The 23,605-nt window shown below is 51.5% G+C and overlaps 1 protein-coding gene across 2 annotated transcripts in view; it reads left to right on the top strand.

Annotated features, from left to right (window-relative positions):
* Window positions 1-17,044, top strand: part of RPH3AL (rabphilin 3A like (without C2 domains)) — a 115,604-nt gene extending 98,560 nt beyond the window's left edge. For both annotated transcript variants that reach the window (XM_068977857.1, XM_068977858.1), the window contains 3 exons: window positions 12,312-12,425; window positions 13,915-14,062; window positions 16,082-17,044. In XM_068977857.1, coding sequence (XP_068833958.1) covers window positions 12,312-12,425; window positions 13,915-14,062; window positions 16,082-16,085 — 266 coding nt within the window. In that variant the 3' untranslated portion in view covers window positions 16,086-17,044. The remainder of the gene's footprint in view (window positions 1-12,311; window positions 12,426-13,914; window positions 14,063-16,081) is intronic.
* The last annotated feature ends 6,561 nt before the right edge of the window (window positions 17,045-23,605 follow it).

Below are 23,605 nucleotides of genomic sequence, written 5' to 3' on the forward strand. Positions count from 1 at the left end.
TGCATCCCGTCAGATGTTATAGATGGTGTGGCCAGTGAGGCCCAATTTAAGGCTGTTTTCCCCACAAGCAGAGCTGGAACAGAGCAGGGGGAAATTACTCTCTGTTGCTCAATAGCCATTGAACCACAGAGTTGGGTGTTTTGTATCTTACAGGATAGTGAGCTCTTTGTCACTGGGAGCATTCAAACAGAGGCTGGATATTTTACTAGGGATTCTACAGCTCAGACACTAGGAGAAGCTTACTGTAGGCTTGTTACTATGTATCCAGAGCTAGGCCCCCATGTTGTGACCAGGACTGGGGAATGGAGACGCATTCTATGGCCCAAGATCGAGGCAGCCACTCAGCTTTGAACTTGAGACCTCTGTCTCGTTAACACAGAGCTGTAGCCGGCTGAGCTAATAAACAGTTTCGTGGCAGCCGTTTTTCCATCAAACGCATATGCTGTTTCCTGACTTCTTAACGCAGCATGCTATTTATACCAGTAGATCCATTCATTCTTAATGAGCCACGGTTGTGGATTGTAAACTGTTTTATTTTCAGACAGGATTGCTCACTGCCCAGAGCCAGTTGTTGCTATGCTGCCTTCCTTCTTTCTCTGTTCCTGAGAAATTAGCATTTTGCAAGCTCCTTGGGGGCGCTTAGCTGCCCTCTCCCCACCTCTCAATCATCGCCAGTGTTTCCTCAGCAGATTCAGGACTTGCTGTTTCTGTCACATCAGCCTGGACATGGTGCATGGACTCCCTGCGGCCTTCAGAGCAGCTGGGAATGCGCGTTGTGTGCAGGGAGGTGGGGGAGGCAGGCTGGCCGAGGCTCAGAGAAGCAGGCAGAGCAGAGAGGGAGGGCTTCTGTACTTGGAGGCGAGGTGCCGTCTGTCCTGGGAGGCCTGGACATTTGCTGGTATTGTAGGTCGCAAACTGGTGGAACAGTGACTCCCCCTGACTCACTGCTTTAGATTTATCAACATTTTTTAAAAGGTGGAGAATTCTCATGAATATAGAGTTCTGGCTTCTTTTTTGAAAAGCAGAAGGTCTGGCCATACTGCCCTTCCCGGGATAAATTGGACAGGCTAAATGGCAGTTTCCCCCTTCACACAGACCCTGCAGTCTCTGGTTTGCCACAGTCTCCATCCCTCCCTATTGTCTCTCATGCTTTTTTTTTTTTAGATATTTGGTACTGTTATTTTGTGTTTTGATTGCTGCACTGGGTCTTCTTTGCTGCATGTGGGTTTTCTAATTAGAGAGAGCGGGCTTCCCACTGTGGTGACCCCTCTTGTCGCAGGGCACAGGCCCTAGGCATGTGGGCTCAGGAGTTGCTGCTCGCTGCTTCTAGGGCAGGCGGGTGGGCGGGCTCCAGGAGCTGCGGCGCACGGGCTTAGTGGTTTCGGCTCCCAGGCTCTAGAGCACAGGCTCAGTAGTTGTGGCGCACAGACTTAGTTGCTCTGCAGCATGTGAGATCTTCCCGGACCAGGAATTGAACCTGTGTCCCCTGCATTGGCAGGCAGATTCTTATCCGCTGTGCCACCAGGGAAGCCCATCTCTCACGCTCTTTGATCATCGCCCTCGCTGGGCTAATCTGAAGAAAGTGAAATCGCTCTTGTTTCTACATCCCTGTGAAAGTGAGAGAATAGAAGTTAGTAGACCTGTTGACAAAAAAAGCGGGCACACGTCTCCGTAGAAGTAGAGAGTTCTCACATCCAGCCCGCCTCACTCACTGCCCCTTCACCTGACCAGAGGAAGGCAGGAGCCTAACCAGGTCATATCTGTGGGTCCCTCCTTCTGATCGGACTCCGCAAATCCTGCCCACAGTGGTTCTGTGCTTTCTGTGGAGGGGACCCACCACCGTCGCCCCCAGGGCCTCGTCAATAAGAACTTTAGAGGTCAGGCCTTGCAGAGCCCCGGGGTTCTTGTGAGGGGAGGGGTGAGGCAGTTTGTTTTGTTTTCCCTGCTCAGTCATGTCTGACTCCTTTTCAACCCCATGGACTGTAGCTCACCAGGCTCCTCTGTCCATGGGATTCTCCAGGCAAGAATACTGGAGTGGGTTGCCATGCCCTTCTCCAGGGGATCTTCCAGACCCAGGGATCATGTTGTTCTTTAATTTGGCTGCATCTCATCTTAGTTGTGGCACACGGGATCTCTGATCTTCCTTGCAACGTGAGAAATCGTCATTCCAGCACATGGAATCCAGGTCCCCACCCAGGGATCCAAACCGGGCCCCCTGCATTGGGAGCACAGTCTTAACCGCTGGACCACCAGGGAAGTCCCGAGCTCCTGTGTCTTAACGGGGACCCCTGGGTCAGAAAATTTTGCTCTTTTGGAAGTCCTTCTTCCTCCCTGGGCCTCGATTTCCCTATGCATAGGATGGGGCGAAGTGGTCTGGGACAGAGTCTGTGCTCTTCCAGCTTTCCTATGTCACCGTCCTAAATCCAGGGGGATGAGACTCTGTGCAGAGATTTCTGGTAGGTGGTACACCAGCTCTCAGACTATATATTTAAGCTGTCTCTACCAGAAAGACCAGCCCCATCTCAGCAATGGCCACACAGACTCACACACACACATGCATATACACACGTGCATACACACACGGGCATACCCACACACACAGTCCTGCTATGTGCGGCCCGTGAAATCCCCACGCTCGCCCAGCACCCCCTCCCTCCCCGCCACCCCAACCCCGCGCACCGCGCTCCTGGTAAACAGTCGCTAAGTGCCTGTGAACTTCCCTCGCGGTCCTGTGCCCAGCATCGTCTCTCCTGCTTCATCATCACCTTCCCTGTCTCCTTCGTTTTACACCCTGCATGGGTTCTAGCATCCTGGGGAGTTGGAAGTGCCTAGGGTTTTTTCATGTATGAAGATAATAAAAACCACCAGATATACGCAGACAGATATAAGCTAGAAAGAGCTGTTCAGAGAGGAGAGAAAAGAGAGGCTCCTTTGAATAATCTGAGAAGGGCGCTGTGTGTCCAGCCTGGCCCCATTGACCCAGGTCTTCATGGTGTAGGTCTGTGCTTTGGGTCCAGAAAGTAAAAAGGCCTGGCTGGACAGTGCTGTGTGTGGCTTCCACTCGGCGTTTGGGGACAAGTATACCACCCATGCCATCGGGGCAGGAGAAGCGGGGAGTGGCACTGAGTCTCCTGAGCCCGCTGAGGACCTTGCTGGGGCAAACACAGACAGTTGGCGTTCTGGGCGGCCATGGTTCCTCCAGGCTCACATGAGGGCCTGGGTGCCGCGGGCCTATGGGTGAGAGAAGCAGGTCTCAGGCCTCAGCTGCCGTGGACTGCAGCCCATGCTGGGTTTTGTGTATTCTGTGATCAATGCCCCACCCCCTAAATACCTGTACTGGAGGCACTACTGTTGTCCCATTTCACAGAAGAGGAAACCAAGGCTTGGAGCGGTCAGATAACTTGCCTTGTAGCCTTGGCATGGGCAGAATAAGAAATCCCCATGGTGTTCAGGAAACTCTGCCCTTCTCCTAAGTCTCAGGGAAACAGGCCCTAGCCTCATCTTACGCGGCTGTGTTTTGAAAGATAAGCCTGTGTGTTACTAATTTGTCTTGACCTTCAGAGTCCTCGGTGAAGCCAAACGCTAGCTCGGTGCAGGGGCCACCCCCAGAACAGGAGCCCTGAGCAGCCAGGAGCCACCATTGTTCCCACTGCTGTGCCCCACCCCGGCCTCTGCAGCCCTCTGGCCTGTCCTGGGTGTCCTCGCTGGCTGGGGGCTTGATTCCCCAAGAGCAGGAGGCCCTCATTAGCCACACCACAGAGGTCAGGGGCATGGGTGTTGTTTCTAATTTGTCCGAATCCAATGACAGCCTCAGCTGATTGGATGACTCCAGCTTCAAGGTGAAGCCTTGGGATTCCTTGCCGGCCCCCAACCCCACAATCCCCATCTGAGCTGAATTGGGGGAGCAAGGCCCAGCCCCACCCCAGGCAGCCTGGCTCTAGCTAAGCAGATGTCCTCAGCAGCTGCTGCTGCTATCGTATAATAGTCACGAAGTCGTGCCCCACTCTTTTGCGAATCCATGGACTGAAGCCCGCCAGGGTCCTCTGTCCATGGGATTCTCCAGGCAAGAGTACTGGAGTGGGTTGCCATTTCTTTCTCCAGGGATTTTCCCAACCCAGAAATCGCACCCACATGTCCTGCTGGGCAGGCAGATTCTTTACCGCTGAGCCACCTGGGAAGCCCTGGATGGCCACAGAAGTCTTGCCAAGTGCAGTACAGTGCTCCCCTCTCCAGCTGCTCACCTGTCTTGCTGTGTGAACCTACAACTTAATTCTACTCACTCTAGTTTTCTTGGCCTTTGGGGACCTGGGTGAAGAGAATAAATCTGGGCCGGCCTGCCTCATCTGACTCCAATAAAGCCCTCGGAGATAACAGGGCTGGCTGTGCTCGGCTCCGCCATCCTCTCCCCGAATCTCCTGTCCATCACGGGGTGGAGGCCAGCCCCACGAATGGGGCTGGTTGATTCCTACTCACTAGTCCAGCCTCGGCAGCAGAGGCAAAGAATGTCTGTCTGCCCAGTGTTCTTCATACAGGAAAAAGGGGCTGGACTGCCCCTGCTTGAGTTGCCCCTGGCGTCCATATGGAGTCTGGGCAAAGCTGACAGCCCTTCCCACACCCAGAATGAGATCAGATGCCATGGGCCTCGCAGGGGCTGAGATTCTAGGATGAGGGAACCTGAGGGATGCACCCTGAGGCCAGACTCTGAGGGGATGTGCCCGACAGAGACCCAGAGACAGGTGGACAGAGAGGTGGAGTAACGGGAGAGTGAGAGACACCAACCAACATGGGAAGAGGGACCAAGAGACCAACGCAGAGAGACTTGGAACAGTGGAGACACAAAGGCCCACAAGAGAGGCAAAGGCAGAGAGAGACTTTTTTAAACCATCAGCAAGAGAGGCACAAAGAGATGAAGTCAGAGACACAGAGAGACATCAAGAAGGACAGAGAGAGCACTGACGTCATGGAGTGGATGAGACACATTTCATATCCCACAGAGGAGCCAGCAGGAGGTACACGCCCGCTTTGCTGCATCTCTGCCGTAAATCAGAAGCAATAACCTGCCAGAGGGAAGCACTGCAGACCACACCCAAACCAGACCAGCCCCTCGTCCCCTAAGTGCCTGAGTCTGGAACCTTCCTTTTGAGCCTGTCCTGGCCGCAAAGATGCCCACCACCTGGCCTTTGCCTTTCCTGTCCTCTGTCAGGATGCCTGGCACACCCCAGTCCCAGCATCTCTACCTGCCAAAATCATGTTCATCTTTAAATTCCACCTCTTCCAGGAAGCTCTCCCTGATTTCTTCTTTCCCTGACCACTCTCCACCCCCGCTACAGAGTAGTGGTATTGTGTTCTCTCTAGCAGAATCTGTTCTTAGCTTCCATCTGTCCATTCCCCTCTTCTCTCTGGAGCGCTTCCAGCCAGGACAGGACCAGAGGATGTCAGTGCTGGCGACCACATCTCTATCGATCGGAGAGGATTCTTCTTCATTATCTGGTGCCTCCTGTCTCTCTGCAAGCCCCAAAGAGGGAGTTAATTAAAATCAATGGCAATGAATAAACAAGCAGGAGAAACCCTCCACTCCCCACTCTCAATTCCTGGCCTGGTCTGGGCCGTCCCTGCTGAGATCCCGGGGGCAGCCTAGAAGGGGAACCAAGGAAGGGGGTCCCACAGCCTCACCCTCCCTCTGTGGTGGCCCTGCAAGTATCCCCACCTCAGAGGGGAGGAAATGAAGCCCTGGGTGGTCAGGCAGCTGGCAAGGGAGGGTCATCTGGATCTCCAGACTCCAGGCCAGGAGAGAGGCAGACTCTGAGGCTCTCTGACTCCACTCAGCCCCTCCTTAGGAGGACAGGCCCCCTGGGCTTGAGGCTATTTTTCTTTCTTCCTTTCAGATCCCTACTCTCTAGGGCCCTGAGAGAAGTTTCCGAAGCAAAGGGAGAACCTATCCTTGGGTCCCGGGTTTGGAAGAAGAGAAGGTTTTGCATGAACAGTACGCTCCCCTCCCCAGAGCCCACTCATCCCGTGTCCATGGCAACTGGCCTCCGACAGCCCCCCTCCATTAGTCCAACCCTGGCTCCAGCTGAGGCCACTATCTCCTGTTGCCTGGCTTGTCCCACCCAAGTGTCCTTCGGGGAGGGGAGGCACCTGCTTGGTTGAACACCCAGCCCCAGCTGGCTGGCCACTACCTCGCTGACCACCATCCGTCCTGCCGTCTCCGTGGGGTGCCATGTCCTCTCCTGGGGAGGATTTTTCAGAAAGCAGTCAACACATATTAACTGAGTGCCCGCTTGGCCCAGGGCCCAGCGCTGGGGGCTGAGGGAAGGAGGTAGACGCCGATTAAGATGTGGCCCTGCCATGAAGGGGTTTCTGGTAGAACTGGGCAAGTCAAGGCAGGCATCTGTGGGAAACACAGTGCAATGCCAGCAGGGGAGTGGGGGTGGGGAGTGTGAGAGGGACCAGCAGGTGTAGGGAGAGCAGGGTTGGGGGTCGTCTTCCATCCTTGGGCAAAAGAAACTTTCCAACACAGGCACGATTTGGGTCGGTTCCTAGAGGATGAATTGGAATCTCATTTTGAAAAATATTTATAGGCTCATATAATTTTTTAAATATTTATTTATTTATTTGGCTGTGCTGGGTCTTAATTGCAGGACTGGAATCATTAGTTGCAGCATATGTGATCTTGGAACAAACGCCAGGAGATAGTGAAGGACAGGGAAGCCTGTTGTGCTGCTGTCCATGGGGTTGCAAAGAGTCGGGCATGAATGAGCGAATTTGGCTGCCCCAGGTCTTAGTTGCGGCTTGCCAACTCTTGGTTGTGGCATGTGAGATCTAGTTCCCTGACCAGGGGTTGAAGCTAGACCCCCTGCGCTGGGAGCGAGGCGTCTTAGCCACTGGACCGCCAGGGAAGTCCCTCGAATAGCTTTTTAAACTTGCAGTGCATTACATCCTACTTGATCTTCTTTTACTGTTATTGTTATTGTCTCCATTGTACAGATGAGAAGACTGAGGTTCAGAGAGATTACAGTATTTGTCCAGAAGTGTCCAAAGCAGAGCCAGTATTCAACCCTAAATGTTGGGAGTGAACTAGGTGTTTTTCTCACCCACGTGGCAGCTCCTGCCTGATGGGAAAAGGCATGTTGAAGGGACTGAGGATGAACTGGCCTGCCTTCAGGGGGCCAGAGCCCTTGGGATAAGCCCAGACCAAGGGACGCCCTGCATCCTGAGTGAGGAAGAAAGAGTAGAGATTCCAGCCACAGATAGTCCTGGGTTCCAATCCAGCTCAGCCTCCAGACAGACTCTGAAGCCTTCAACGTCTCATGAAGCACGACTTGGACATCTGAGTTCCCCTAGAAGAGGAGAGTCCACCCCCGTGAGGTTGGCCTGGGCATCAAACATGCTGGGTCCAGAGGCCATCCCCATGCCACATGGTGTGGGCCATGAGTTCAGGATGCCCCCCAAATAAAATAGTTCATTTATCAAGCATCTGCCATGTGTCAGACACTGTCTGTGTTATTTCTGCTAATGCTCACAACAACCCAGGGGAGGATCCATCATTGCCCCCTTTCATAGGTGAGCCTGCCAAGCACAGAGGTGAAGGAACTGGCCTGAAGTCACACAGCTGGCAAGTGGCAGAGCCAGGACACTGTCTGACTCAGAGCCAGTGCCTCTTCACCACCCCCACAACCTCCCTCCTGCTGCCGCCAAACAGAGCCCCAGACGTGGGAGGCATCTTGGTGGGATTTTGGGCTGCGAGCCTGGCCCCACTTGCCGGTGGCACAGCCATCACCTGTCCCCGTGGGGACATCTTTTTGACTCTTCTCTGCAGCCGCGCCAGCCTGGTGGGCTGGGTAAGGCTAATTGGGGATGTCTCTGCATTCCCCGGGGCCTTATCTTTCCTTTACAATAAAAGTTGGGGTTTTTTTTGTTTTTAGCGTGCAAAATTTTCCACCATCTGCTTTGCCTTGGCAGAATGTTTGCTGAAAATATCTCTTCCTCTCTAATTCCCATAATTTCTGGGGGCTTTGGGAGCCTCCAAGCAGAGCAGCAGCAACTCACAAGGGCCTTCCAAGCTCACAGGCTGCTGGTTGTCCTTGTGCCAGGCAGGCGGATGTCATGTAGCCCAGAAATCACATCCCCCCGTCTCTCAGCCAGAGAGGGGCACTGGGATCTCTCCACTGATGGATCAAAGCTGACCTGAAGTTGAATCCTAGAATTCAAGACCCAGAGTGTCTAGGCTGTCTAGGTTGGCCTGTTTTTGTGTGTGGTGAAGCCCTGAGAGGTACCCCCAGGGTCACAAAGAGAGAGGGTGGCAGATCAGAGCCAGGAAACGGGTTCACTAAATCCTAGTGCAGGGCTATGAGGTCACGTAGCCAGCATCCTGCCTGTACCCTGGACCATTGCAGGCAAGGTTTCTCCACAAGCCAGCAGCTGCCACACATGTTCTTTGCAGCAGTTGGAAAGACTTTCCGAAAGGGAAGACTTCCCCCCACCTTCATGTACCAAAACTCTTGAGTTTCCATGGTGACAATCAAATTGCAAATCCATCCAAGAGGAAAAAAAATACCCAGAGAAGTGAGCATGGCTGGCGCTGGTGCTGTCCACTGCTGAGGATGAGAGCCAGGCAGAATGGGGCAGCCCTGCTGGGGCATGATGGGAAAATCTCAGGGATGCCAGGTCCCCAAGCAAGTGGTCCAGGGGCCCAGGCCACTGCAGCAGGGGGCCTCCTCCCTGCCTCCTGGCAGAGTTCCAGTGAATCCACTTAGTGACACCTCCTTTTTGAGGAAGCTATCAAGACAGTCTTCTCCCTGGTGTTTTCCCATTTTCAACCTGAAAAATCAAGCGTGGGCAGAATACAAGCACTTGTCACCAACCAGGCCATCCTAGACTCAGCCTTTGGGGAATTAGAGGTAAAAAATCAGCCTTCAGACACACAGAGTGTTTTGAGGATGGAGGAGCAAGGGCCAAAAGATTTATGAGCCTAAAAGCTTTGTTAATAGACCTGGAAGATTTACGATTGCAGCTGTCGTGTAGAGAGAAAGGTGGCAACAGCAATCGAACGGCAAATTAACCAAGGTTTGGGTTTTACAGCGACATTTGGAGGGGGAGGAGGAAGAAAAACTTCTACCTTTGCTGCTGGAGGAGAACTGGGGTAAATGGTGTTTGCATTGGGCAGTGTCTAGGGATGTTCTCCACATTGTCTCTTCAGCATCTTTCTTTCCCAGTGACAGTAAGTGCCAAGGCCAGGTGTCAACACTGCTGACTTCCTTGGGCTATTCCTTTCGAGTGAGGTTTTAGAGTGGATTAGAAACAGGATTGGGTTTGCATCACAGAGACCTCTAAGCTGAGGCTTGGCCCCCTGCTTGAAATCCCAGACACAATGAACAGCAATGCTTGAGCCAAGGGAGATGCATTCAAAAGGAATGCGGCCTCGCTGGCTGCTTCTCTGCTCTGCGACACCTTTGTGAGCTTAGTTGTCATCTAGGGCTCTTCCCCCGCTTCCACAGCTATGGCCCTTGGGGTTCTATAAAAGGAGACAAAGAACAAGCCCACTGACTGTCACTTGGGGAGGTTTATTTTTTCTAAACCTTGCACAGCGTAGGCACCATATAGGAACCAGGCAACATGGTGCCCAAGCCCCACCTCCAGGGCTGGGGCTTTGGACAAGACCTACCCCTCCCAGCAAAACACGCTCTTGCAACATAGCTCAGCAGTACTCTTGCAACTTAAGCCCACTCTCAACCCAACACTGTGACCAGGTGCCACAGATGATAGGACAGGGAGTGAAGGAATGGGGTGAATGGGCTGGCCACCATAACCCGGAGTCTTGGAAGCTCTTGGTATGTCATGCCCTGCAGCATCTGCTTATTAGCACCAAAGGATCCAGGTATTATTTCCATACCATGAAGCCCCATGTCATGTCCCACTATCCCCTGCTGCCCCAGCCTCCTATTTCCCACTCCACCCTAGAATTACAGAATCCAGCATATCCAGCATGGGGCAGACAGAACATTCCAAGTCAGGAAGAAGGAATGAAGGTGAAGGTGAATTCGCTCAGTCATGTCCCACTCTTTGCGACCCCACAGGCTGTAGCTTACCAGGCTCCTCCGTCCATGGGATTTTCCAGGCAAGAGTACTGGAGTAAGCATCTCTACCAGAGAGATGAGAAAACCAATGTGGAGATCAGTCACTGTGTTCTCCTCAGGGACTTCCCGCTGGCTGCTGGACACCCTCCTGCTGGGGGCAGGGGCAGAATATTCCAGATCCCGCTGCATCTGCCCCAAAGGAGAGATGCTTGCTCACTCCTGCCCCCTCACACTCCCTTTGTCTGGGGACCCACAGGGTTGGTGGTTAGTCAGTCAGTGCATGAGTCAAAAAATACGTAAATGCTTATAAAACGAATGCCCATAAAATCAGATCTCAGTGGATTCTTAATCAAAGAAACTCAGTCTGGGACCTAAAAAGCAATTGCAAAATAAGTCAGGCCTTTACTTACATTTCTCAAATACAACGAATGGGGCAGGCGTGTGGATCCCAACCCCTCCAAGTCTCCATCTCCTTTTGATTCTGGATCTGGGAAGCCCAAAAAGCCAAAGCAGAACTCTGCCTTGAGGGTGAGGAGAGGAAAGAGCACAGCAAAAAGAGCAAAACCCTTAAGCAGGCAGAGGAAGGCAAAGCTGGAAACAAACTGTTAGCACCCCTTTTGCCCCACCCCCAGGATCAGGTCTGTGGGAGAAGCACGCTAGGCTCAGTCATGATGTGATTTGGCCCCTGCCTTCAGGAACCTCCAAGTCTGCTGGGGGAAAACATACACACAACACTTAGAGCAGAAAGTTTGGTTGCTGCAAGTGTAGCAAAATACACAGCATGTTCGGCCAACCAGATGGAGACCATAGAGAGCTTCCTGGGGGAAGTGGTACCCAAACTAAGCCAGGAGGAGAAGGGTGGGCAGGGAATTCTGGGGAGAGGAAAGCCAGTCCCTGCAGGAGGTGCTGACAGTTTGGCAGGAGCTCCAGGTGGCCTGGGGCCAGAGGAGCCTCAGGCAGGAGAACTGGTTGTACAGTTGCGGGGATGAGGCTGAAGAAGTAGAGGAGGGTGGGCTCCTCTTTGGGCTCTTGCTTTGCTGTGTCTTTAAAGTGAAAGTGTCAGTCACTCAGTCGTGTCTGACTCTTTGCGACCCCATGAACTGTAGCCCACCAGGCTCCTCTGTCCATGGGATTCACCAGGCAAGAATACTGGAGTGGGTTGCATTCCCTTCTCCAGGGGATCTTTCTGACCCAGGGATTGAACTGGGGTCTCCTGCATTACAAGGCAGATTCTTTACCATTGGAGCCACTTAAGCTCAGCTTCAGTTTAAAGAAATGGAATCTGGGAATCACAGGCAATGCAATATAGATGCAGTTTAGACATGAAAGACCATGTGGGCTGATCTCAAAGAAGCACCCAAGCCCTACATCAAAAGATTGGCAAGTGGATGCACATTTCTAAGCTTAAAATGAAACTAGAGTGTTTAATGTATGAATAGATCCTGTATTACAACTCCCACTGTTGACTAACCAGCCAAATATGGTCCCATTTAGTCCAGAAAAGAGGGTTTCTACCGCAGTGGGTGTTCACCGTGGGAGCTCCCCCTCCCCTCCCCTCTCCTGGGATTCCAGCCCCACCAGCCTGGCTCCCTTCTGCGTTCACAAGACCCCACTGGGAGTTACTGGATGAGCTGGGATGAGAGCCCAGACCTGCTGGCTCCGAGTTCAGTCCTCCCAGTGGAATCAGAGTGGTTATAAACACAGTCTGTGGAGCCAGCCCACCAGAGAAAGCATCCCATTGTGGTCAAGGGCCTCAGTTTCCTTGCCTGGGAAATGGGGACAATGCTATTTCCTATCTTGCAGAGTTGTTGCAAAGCTTCTGCTAGTTAGCGAATGTCAGGGGCCTGGAGCCCTCTGTCAGGCCAGCGAGGACTGGAATTATTCCTGCAGAGCATCACTGGATGCCTTTAAGCATTGCCAAGTGCGTGCTTCAGAGTCGTTGGGCCTGCACCAAAGCGGATAATCGGCTCCTCCCAGCAAGAGGCTTCTGATCCAGCCCCAGGGAGGGGGTGACATGTGGAGATGGGCTGCCCTGGCACTCACCTCTTTGCCTGGCAGAAAGGAGTCCCCTGCCGGCCCCATGCTCCAAACACCAGGACCGGCAGAGGTCCCATGCCATCTCGTCTTGGCAGGAGGAGGAGGCCTGCCCTGGTCCCCTCTGTCGGACACACCTGCTGGCAGTGGCCAGTGGGGGTGAGTGGGGGGTGAGCTCCTGTGCTGGTGTCTCTTTTCCAGTGGTTTCCAGCGACAGTGACAGCGACTCTGATCTCAGCTCCTCCAGCCTGGATGACAGACTCCCGCCCGCTGGGGTCAGGGACCCGAAAGGCAACAAACCCTGGGGCGAGTCAGGTAAGTGGCTGACTTAGCTGACAGGAAGTGCAAGGAGCAGCACTCTTTGCTTCCCAAGCCCCGAGGCCGGTGGCTCTCCTCCTCCTGTGGCCTCTGCTTCCCAGCAGCTCCTCGGTGGGGGTTGGTGGAACGGTTCTAGATCCAGGAGGCAAAGTGGGCCTTTGGCTGGGACGACTGGGAGCTACAGGGTTGGCACCACTCAAGAACAGATGGAAAAGGGAGTTCCTGGTGCCCTAGTGGTTAGGATTCTGGGCTTTCACTGTGGTGGGTTCAATCCCTGGTCGGGGAACTGAGATCCCGCAAGCTGCGCAGAGCAGCCAAAAGTAAAAAACCACCACGAACAGACAGAAGGGAGGCTCAGGTGTACATGCAGAGAAGGCCTGGGGGCACATTTTCCTTCCCACACATGAAGGGCCTTCCCAGGAATAGGACCAGCTTCATTCACAGTTACTCCAGAGGTTAGAACTGGGATATTTGCAAGATGTTTCCGGAGGCCGATTTTTAGTGCATAAGAAGAAAGCTTTTCAATAACTGCCCCAAGCTGAAAAGAAATGGAAAGCTGGGTGATCTCCTGCCAGAACTGATATGGAAGGCATTCCTGCAGGGGTGGCCATCTGCACTCGATAAGAGATGCCAAATGCCTGGCACACATACTTTTACTTCTGCGCCTGGGCCCATGGCAGACATTACTAGTTGATCATGATACTCTCTCCCAAAGAGCCTGACATGGGCCTTAGGATCCTTCTCCATGGAGTTTTCCAAGTGATCAGTGCCAGTAGGCAGGGCTGATGCATGGGGTTTAAATTGTCCCTGGACCAGATGACCTCCTAGTCCCCTTTAAGCTGAAGATTCTCTCTTAGGAAAATGTGGAGCACACTCACCTGCCAGCCTTGGTTTCCGGGGCAGGGTGTATACTTCCATCCCTCTCCACACCACCATAGCCTTCTCCCTTTCTCTTCATACCAACTCTCAGCTGTGACCAAGCGGGTCCAGGAGACAGAAAGACAGAGTGGAGTCTTGCAGACCCCATTTCTGCTCTCTCAGCAGGCGGGGACTAACAACGGTGTCTGATGAGGATTCCTTAGTTACTAAAGGCAGCAGTGAATGTCCCTCTTGTGTTAACAGATATACACACACTTCCCCTGCTACATGCTCCTTCTCCGAGGGCATTGTCCATTTTCATGTGGGTAACTACTTGTTCCTTAGTTAAATGACCTAAGGGCCCACTCAGTTGTCCTTGTAAGACTGTGGGCCAGTCAGCAGCGGCCAAAGGGTGGGGCTCCCACTAGACCATGGCAACCGTGTGAATAGGGGAAAAGGCGGTGGCCGTTCTCGGGAGGAGGGGCTCTGGCGGACAGTCCCATAGATACAGGTCACAATTCCAAATGAGGAGACTAGATCAGCTCCCTTGTCCAGGCTGAGTTCGTCCCTGTCTCGGTTCAAGGCCCAAAGGGCCCAACCTGGAGCCTATCACAGGGTCTTCTTGCAGGTGGCAGTGTGGAATCACTGAAGATGGGGCCCACCCACCCAGCCAGCTGCCTCTCGGGGAGCCAGAGCAGCCTGGCCAGTGAGACTGGGACAGGCTCTGCCGACCCACAGGGGGGCCCCCGCACCCTGGCCGGACCCAAAGGGCCCTGGTGAGTACTAAGCCACCTTCCAACCCCCCACCTCCTCTCTGTCTGACCCCCACCCCTGTGGCCTGCTCCCCTCTGTGTAGCCTGCCTCGTCCTCATCTGTGCTCCAACACTGGGGAGCGCTAGGGGATGTTTTCAATTCCCCCCTGTTCACTGAGCACTGCGCCAGGTGCTGGGGGAACCCAGGCGAGCCAGACCCATCCCCACCCACAATGAACAAAGGGAGGGACCCAGATCTCAAGGCTGACCATCTCTGTCTGTTCTCAGTAACACTGGTTGTTAGCATCCTCAGTTTTATCAAATGTAATCTTTCCAAGTATTTCACCATCCCTGTAAGAGTCACAGTAACTCCACCCTGAGAACACCTACTATCCACCAGAGGGTGTGCCCAGTCTGGGCCGGGTGTGGTGGGGGACAGTTTCTGAGACCTCCAGAAACTTACCACATAACTGAAGAAGCTGAATCAGCTTGCCCCAAACAGAGCCCAGGCCAGAGCAGTCCCAGATCCTAAGAAGGGTGAAATCGGGACCTGTGGAGTCCGGCCCACCCTGCACATCCAAGGGCAACTTTCATTCTCTTGGCCAAGAAGTCAGGGGGCTTATTGTCCCCATTTGATGGGTGTGGGAGCCAAGGGCAAGAATCCAAGCTCCCACCTGCCCCAGCTGGCCTGGGACCATCATGCAGTCGGGAGATAAGGGGGTCCTCACTCTCAAGTGGGAGAAAAGCGTGCAGGTGCAGGATTGGCCCCTGGCCTCCTTCCAGAAAGAAGCCGCAGCTGGACTGAGTGCCTCCGCAGCCAGAGGATCCACAGGCGCTCGCTGTGTGGGTCAACAGAGCAGCTGATGCCCCTGCTGTGCACGGGGGCGACTGAGGGAGCCTGGTGGGGTGGGGTCACCCACCAGGAAACCCCGTGGGAGCCCTCATCTGCTCTTCCTTCACCCCCCTCCCCTTCCCACATTCCCCCTCATTGTGAGCATGAGAAAGAGAGGCAGACTGTGACATGGAGGGGGCAGGTCTCAGGGGAAGGCACCACAGACATGGTTTGGGTCCTCTCCCATCCCCTAGCCTCCTGCAGCCCCCCACAGAGGGCAGTTTGGAATCCAGCAGGCCCAAGCTCTAGCCCCAGCTCTGCCATCCACACCCATGGGAACTTGGGCAAACTGTCAGGTCGAACCACATGCAACTGTATTTTTGTAGATCAAAAGTAGTTAAATATTGGCAGTTGCATAGGGTTCAATCTAATATCTGATCTCTCGGCACCCAGTTGCATTATCACTAAAGTGGGGACCACGTCGTGTCCCTCCCGGGTTGTGGGGAGGGTAAGCTCCAGGGTTCATGTGGGGTACCTACCTGCATAGGTCTCCAGGACATGTCCAGTGGCTGCCCGATGATCTATGTGCCGTGTGGCCCAGCACACAGACAGGGTTCCAGGGCTTAAGTTTTACTTGGACAGGACTGGCCTGGAAGGTTTTCTCTTCTGACATCCATTTTTTTTTAATTTTTATTTTTTAAGTTGCTTTTTTTTAATGTGGACCATTTTTATATTGAACTTGTTACAATATTGCTTCCGTTGTTTATGTTTTGATTTTTTGGGGGGGAGGCCATAAGGCTTGTGAGATCTTAGCTCCCCAACCAAGGATCGAACCTGCACCTCCTGCTTTGGAAGGCAAAGTCTTAACCACTGGGCAACCAAGGAGGTCCCTCTCATGTCCATTTGCTCCTGCTGGCATCCCAGGATCACCTGTGTTGATTAGCCCGGTGTTGATGGCACAGAGAGTGGGTGACTTGCTGGCAATGACTCGGCAGGGCTGAGTCAGTAGAGCAGGGCTGGCCCAGGGCTCAGCCCCCAGCCCTCCCCAGCACTCCCCCACTTAGTTTCAGAGAGGATGGCTGCTTCAGGTGCAGGTCGCTCGAGCAAGGAGTCCACCTTCCTGCATTCCATTCCCAAAGTTCACACTGTCCCTGGGGCGGGACTCTGCTTCTGCTCACTGTACTGTGGCCTTTCTTTTCTCTCTCTCAAAGGTAAAAGGCACACCTGGGCCAGCCCCCGCTGCTGACGTGGCCTCCAACGGTCCCCTGCACCTGCCCTGGACAGAGGTGTGCTTGGTGCATGGGGCAGACTTTCCAGTGGAAGAGCTTGAGAGAGTGGGGGAGAAAGAGCTGGAGCCAGACCCCTCCTGGTTCCTTCCTGACCAGTCCTGGAGCCCTTGGCCACCAGCCCTGTCAGACATGACCTCTGACTCAACAAACCAGTGTTTGGGGGGCTGAGTCTGCTCCCCCGGACCCAGTGCCTTTCTGCACCCCTTCTTTCCTGGGAGCCCCCCCACCCCTGCCCCAGCCACTCCATTCCACCTTGACCTTTATTTATTGCCCTTCCCTCTCCCCAGCCTACTCCCGTGTTCATTTTAAGTTTGCTGTCATCTTGGTTGGACTGGAAGGGCCTCCAGACCCACCCGTGGGGCCTTCCCATGTGCACTGCTGTCTCAGAGGTGGGGCTTTCTCCATATTTGTATTCATGGAGGAAGACATCCAGGCCTGAAGGTGACCCTTCCCCAAGGAGCATGGCCCCCAGAGAGGAGCCCAATGGAGGTGGGAGGAGAGGTCCACCCCGCTATTCCCCTCTTGCTGCAGCCCCCAGACATGGATACAGTCACCTCCCTCCTGACCCAGGATCTGCTCTTGAACTTGGCTCTCTGTTAGGTCTCTCAGAAGCCCTCCCCCGGGGCTGGTGGGGCTGGAAAGGATTCTGGGGAACACTGAATTCGTTCACCAAAGAGCAGCCTTCAGCTGAGTTCCCTGCTGGGGCGCAAAGCTCACCAAGCCATTAATTCACTCCTCTTCAGTAGGCTTGGTTTGGCAGAAAAGCACTTAATTCAGGGTGCAGGCGATGCTTCTGGAAAACCCTTCCTGTAGGAGAGAGAACGTGCCCGCGCGTGTGTGGTGCCCATACCCTCCCATCCTTCCTGCCTGTCCCATGCCTGGTCCTTGAAGGGCCTTCCTCTCCAGGCTCTCAGACCCCTGCTATGAGCTCTTTTGCCCTTGTCGCTGGCAGACAGTTTTAAAAAAAAGTCCTGTTTCCCTGTGACAAGTTATGCTTCAGAATAAAAACAATAAAGATTAGATTTGCATTGAGCCAGTGTGTTGATCAAAAGGCCACAATCACTTGTGTGTCTGAAATGCATAAGTAGAGAAACAGATGGGAAAAAAAAAAATATGGTACAGTGGTTGCTGGAACACTTGCTAAACTTCAGTAAAAGGAATAAACTAGATCTGCATGGGTTAGAAGGACTCACAAACCTAATATTGAAAAACAAGGCCATTGATGTAAGAATAAAAAGTATATGTATAAATAATCAAAATGAGTTATATTAACTTATACGTACGTGTGTAAAAATGTTTGTAAAATGGACAAGGACTTCTATTTAAACACAATGGACTGAACACATTTGTATGTTCTCTGCCTCTTGAACCCCACCAAAATGACCTAAAGGAATGAAAATGGCATGAACTACAAAGACGGCTTTACCTGTCTCCTGAGAAACCTGTATGCAGGTCAAGAAGCAACGGTTAGAATCAGACCTGCAACAACAGACTGGTTCAAGATCAGGAAAGGGGTATGTCCAGGCTGTATATTGTCATCCTGTTTACTTATACGCAGTACCTCATGTGAAATACAGGCTGGATGAATCACAGCTGGAATCAAGATTGTTGGGAGAGATATCAACAACCTCAGATATCCAGATTATACCACTCTAATGGCAGAAAGGGAAGACGAATTAAAGACCCTCTTGATGAAGATGAAAGAGGACAGTGAAAAGGCTGGCTTACAACTCAGCATTCAATAAACTAAGATCATGGCATCTGGTCCTACACTTCATGGCAAATAGAAAGGGGAAAAAGTGGAGACAGTGACAGATTTTATTTTCCAGGGCTCCAAAATCACTATGGACAGTGACTGCAGCCATGAAATTAAAAGACACCTACTCCTTGGAAGGAACGCTCTCACAAACCTAGACAGCCATATTAAAAAGCCGAGATGTCACTTTGCCGACTAAAGGCCATTTAGTCAAAGCTGTGGTTTTTCCAGTAGTCATGTACAGATGTGAGAGTTGTATCATAAAGAAGGCTGAGCATTGAAGAATTGATGCTTTCAAACTGTGGTGCTGGAGAAGACTCTTGAGAGTCCCTTGGACAGCAAAGAGATCAAATCAGTCAATCCTAAAGGAAATCAACCCTGAATATTCATTGGAAGGGCTGATGCTGATGCTGAAGCTCCAGTCCTTTGGCCACCTGATGCAAAGAGCCAACTCATTGGAAAAGACCCTGATTCTGGGAAAGATTGAAGGCGGGAGGAGAAGGGAGCGGCAGAGGATGAGATGGTTGGATGGCATCACTGACTCAATGGCATGAGTTTGAGCAAGCTACAGGATATGGTGAAGGACAGGGAAGCCTGGCCTGCTGCAGCGTGTGGGGTCACAAAGAGTCGGACATGACTAAGCGACTGAAGAACAAAGGCAGCAGTACGTAAGAGAAGTCTAAACCTTGGAAGATGGAAGAGTAAAACTTGTTTAGTGCCAGCTTCTCCCACCCCCTGAAATGTCTACAAGGGAGAAAGCCAACTGGTAACAAGCCAGTTAGCTCCACAAAATCCTCCAAATGCTTCGAACATGGAGGGACCAGGTATCCCTAAAATGGAAGTTCAGGATGGATGTGAAAATAGCATCGACTGGAAGAAGTGGTTAGACCCAAGCCCAGATGGCATGTGACTGCCCTTCTCTGCCCCTGGTAGAAGATGGTTTACAGCTGGCCAAGGCTGAGCTAGAAGGATTCTGGCTTGGGAACCCCAAGCCCAGCCAAAGGCTGGGGTGAGGTGACAGTTAATGGGGGAGACCATCACCCCCCTCCCTCGGCCAACAGCTGGGCCTCTTCCCCATAGAGCCAGCCCCCAAACAGGACATTATTGAGTTTCTCTCTGGAAAGCCAAGTAAAGAGAAAAGATCGACAGATCCTGAAATTGACAATTTCCCAGTCTCTACCCTGCATTCCCAAGCCCTGCCCACATGCACAGAGCTACCTGTTAGCTTTCCTGAGTTGCAATCATAGTGACAACAGCCGGGGGTACCAGCAATTGACTAAAACCAACAGCCAAAGATACAGAGACTCCAATACACCGAAGAAAGGGGTCAGAGGACATTCCTCTGAAAGTATTTGTCCATGAGACAGGAAGAAAGTGTCATTTTTTAAAAGGAAGTGTTACAGCTCTTGAATATTAAATATATATATATAGCATAAATTTTAAAATGCATTATAAGGGATCGAAATATGAGAGAGAACCTTCTAGACAGTAAAACACTGAAACAAACAGATGTTAAAATAGGGAGAAAAATCCAAGACAGTTGGACCACCAAAAGATCAGATCCATGCAGAAGGTCTAATTTCCAACCGATAAGAATTGCAAGCCGAGAAATAGAAAAGAGAGAAAATTGTGGAAGAAATGATACAAGAATATTTCCCAGAACTGAAGGAAAAGAACTTCCATAGAGCAAGAACCTGCCAAGTGCAGGGCACAGCGACTTAAAACCACAGCCGTGTGGCCAGCCGCCAGCCTCGTGAGCCGCCGAGTGGTGATACCTGTAGATGAAGATGCTCCTGGCCTGCAGCTGCAGTGCAGTTCCCCGAAGTCTTGCTAAAACAGAATCTCACCCACCAGGTCTGGGTCAGGACCTGAGCATGCCTGTCTATCAAGTTCTGTTATGATGCCGACGCTGCTGGCTGGAAGACTGCGCTGTGGTCCAGGGCAGTGGTGGTCACCACTGACAGCTCAATGGAGTCACCTGACGAGCTTGACACACACTCGTGCTGGACACACCCCCAGAGATTCTGCTCTAATCAATTTGGGGCCCAGCCTTGATATCAGGATTTTGTAAAGCTCCCCTGTTGACCCTATGTGCTGGCAGAACTGAGAATCATTGCCCTATAGAAAAACTCTTCTCTGTGAATTCCAAAAGATGTCCATGGGATGTCTAGAGCAGTACCGTTTTACTAGCTAAAAACTGGAAACAACCTCAATACCATCCACAGAAGAAAAGATCCATAAATTGTGAGATAGTCAAACGTGCCCCGCTCAGTAGAGCTGAGTCTCACAAACAATGCTGAGCAAAGAAACAGATGGCAGAAAAAAATAAATACGTTATGACACCATCTATGTGGAGATTTTAAAACATGCAAAAATGTTATGCATTAACATATATTTTATGCAGTGGAAGAATAAACGCATAGGAAGGATAAACAACAGATTTCAAGATACATCTTGAGAGGAAGAGGCATAAGGAGTGGTTTCAACTTTACTGATAATGTTTCCTTCATCTCAGTGATAGACTGATGGGTTTGTAATATTTATAATATTTCATTATATGGTATATTTGTGGTGTTTATATATGTCTGAAGTCTTTCCAAATAAAAAATGTAGGAAACATGGGGATTCCCTGGAAGCCCAGTGGTTAGGACACCATGCTACCAGTACAGGAAGTGCAAGTTAAGTCTCTAATTGAGGAACTAAGATCCTGCATGTGGCGAGGAGTACAGGAAAAAAAATACTTTAGGGAACTCTAGCAAGCCTTTTTTCTTTTTTTTGGCTGCACCATGTTGTGTATGGGGGTTCTTAGTTCCCTGACCAGGGATTGAACCTGTGCCCCCTGCATTGGAACACAAAGTCTTCACCACTGGACTTCTGGGCAAGCCCCCCTAGACCAAGCCTTATCATGAAATTTCGGGACACCAGGTAAAAAAATCCAAAAGGAAAAAAATCCTAAAACCTTCCAAAGAGAAAAAAGAAAAAAAAAAAAATTAACAGGTCATATACCAAGAGCCAGGGATTACAATGGCTTTGAAATTCTCAAATCAAATTTTGAAGCCAGAACACAGTGAAGAAGTATCTTCTGAATTCTGGCAGGAAATGATTTCTAATCTGGATTTATATCCACCCAAATCTCAGTGACGGTAGAATGAAAATATTTTCAGACTTGTGAGGATTCTCTCTCTTTTTTTTTTTTTAATTTAACTCCCATACATTCTTTCTCAGGCAGCTACCACAGGATGTGCTCCAACCAAACAAGGGAGAAAACCAGGAAAGAGGATATGGAGACTCAGGAAACTGGAGCTGACACAGGAGAGGGGCAAAGAGAGTCCCCAGGATACTAGAAACAGCTGCGGTCAGGGGCCAAGGCCAAGCCAGAGCATGAGGACAGATAAGGTACACAAGGATGTACAAACAAACAGGAAGCATCCCTGTGTTAGATTGAAAATAATATCATGATAGTTTGTATCATGATATATAATATACAAAACTGAAAGATCAAGAAATAGAATCAGCAGGAGATTTCAGTGCGAAGGTAAACACCAGCGGAGATGGCTAAAAGCTCTAAGAGTTACCAAGAGAGGTACTTGGAAGTGGGAGTTGGGGATTGTTGCCCTATGTTATAAAGTTTGCAGGACAATTTTTTTTTTAATTTATTTGGCTGTGCTAGGTCTTAGTTGCAGCATGTGGGACCTGGTTCCCTGACTAAGGATCGAACCTGGCCCCCCTCCCCATTGGGAATACAGAATCTTAGCCACTGGACCACCAGGGAAGTCCCCAAGGATAATTTTTAAATTATGTTTATGGAGGCTGCAGGGGTTGGGCCCCTCTCCTGGACTGGGTCTGGTCTGGGCATGGGGTTCTAGTAGGAGCTGAGTGTGGTGGCTTGTGCTACATCAGGTCTGAGGTGTCTAAGGGGATGTTGGTCCCCTTAGATATTACATTTCTAACAATGGAATTTTTAATGGAAAAATACGTATCAAATAGGATAAACCCATTGTGAGAGCCCTGAGGCCATAGCAGGTAAGTAAATAAGAAGGTGATGAGGACCTGCTTGGCAGAGAAAATACAGCCCCCAGAGGTCCCTATGTACAAATATCCAGTCTGTAAGGAGCTGTTGCCTCTGACTCTCAGCTCTCAGGAACCTCCATGCTGGGACCAACACCCCCTTAGACCCCTCAGACCTGAGGTAGCACAAGCCACCACACTCAGCTCCCACTAGAACCCCATGCCCAGACCAGACCCAGTGCAGGAGAGGGACCCAACCCCTGCAACCTCCAGGCTGAATCCCAAATGTGTTTCCTAGAGGATTGATAGGGTCCTGAAGAAGTTTTATCACGTATTAACCCAGAAGCCCTCAGCTTTAGGGCAGACATGGATGCTGAACCCCCTACCAGGGTCTGGGAGCTGCCAGGAGTCAAGGGTTCTTTGTGGGCTGTTTGGGAACCTAGAAATCCTTTCTTTATAAAAATGAAAGGATTGCTTTCTGAGTCTTCAAGCAGCCAACTCACAAGTTAACCTTTGGACATGAGACTCTTATGGCTAGGGATGGAGGGAGTTCTATGCTATCTGTAAAAATTACAGAGTGCAGAAGTGACTTGATTTGTCCCAAATATCAGATAGCCCAAGTAGTTCCTAAAGAACTACAGGTGGAAAGTTCGTGAACTTTGAACACTGGTTTCAAATCCCAGTCCTACTACTTAGTTGCTGAAATTATGGGTACTGCTCTGTCTCTACTTGCTGATCTGTAAAATGGGGTAATACTTCCTTCATGGGATGTTGCGGAACTTAAAAACCTGAAAGCACATGTAAAACTCCTACCACTGCTGTTAGTCGTGACTCCCATAGGATTCAGATGTGGCGCTTGCCTCAGGAGTCTTTTAGATGATGTAAGGAGGTAAGTTCGGTGCTTGCATCGACCCTGAGGCCCAGCAGATGGTCATTTCTTCCCCTTGGGGAACAAGAGTTCATCCACCCAATATTGACTGGCAGCTACTGGGCTGTGAAGGGCAGTGTCAGAGGCTGAGGTTCATTGGTGGACAAAACAGACATGGCCCCCACCCTCCTGCAGCATCGGAATCACCCAGTGGCCTTGTTAGAACATAGGTCCCTGGACCGCACCCCAGAGCTTCACTCAGAGGTCCAGGGAGGGGCTGAGAACGTGCGTTTTTAAGTTCCCAGATGATGCTGACACTCCCCGCGGGGAGGCCAACTTTGAGACCCATGAATCTAGCGGAATCCATTTACCTGTGTCTCCTTGGACTGACACCCCTAGACCGACCCAGGCAAGGGAGCAGGGAGTGAATGATGATGACCCGTTGGCAGACAAAACTCAGAGCCCCTTTGGAGGAGGAGACAAGCCTGGAACTGAGTCCTGCTGCTGTGTCCCACCCCCAGGCAGAGGCCCCCTCCCCTAGCTGTTCCTTAGCCCTGGAGCAAAGAGCATCCACCGGCTCAGCAGGTGAGAGTCACTTCCACCCACAGAGGGTGAGGGCTGGCATCTTTCCCAAGTGAGAAAACGCCCACTTTCTGGTGCTGCCAGAAGCCTGCGATCTCTTTTTCTGCCTCTCCAGCGAAATGTCTCTGGCATGTTCTGAGTGCTGAGTGCTGGGGAGCAGCAGGCAGCAAAGAGGGAAGTTGCCCGGCCGGAGGTACCCCAGGCAGTGCCCTCCCTTTCTTTCCTCACTGCC

Source organism: Capricornis sumatraensis, chromosome 8 (assembly GCF_032405125.1).
Source record: "Capricornis sumatraensis isolate serow.1 chromosome 8, serow.2, whole genome shotgun sequence".
NCBI classification, from domain to species: domain Eukaryota; kingdom Metazoa; phylum Chordata; class Mammalia; order Artiodactyla; family Bovidae; genus Capricornis; species Capricornis sumatraensis.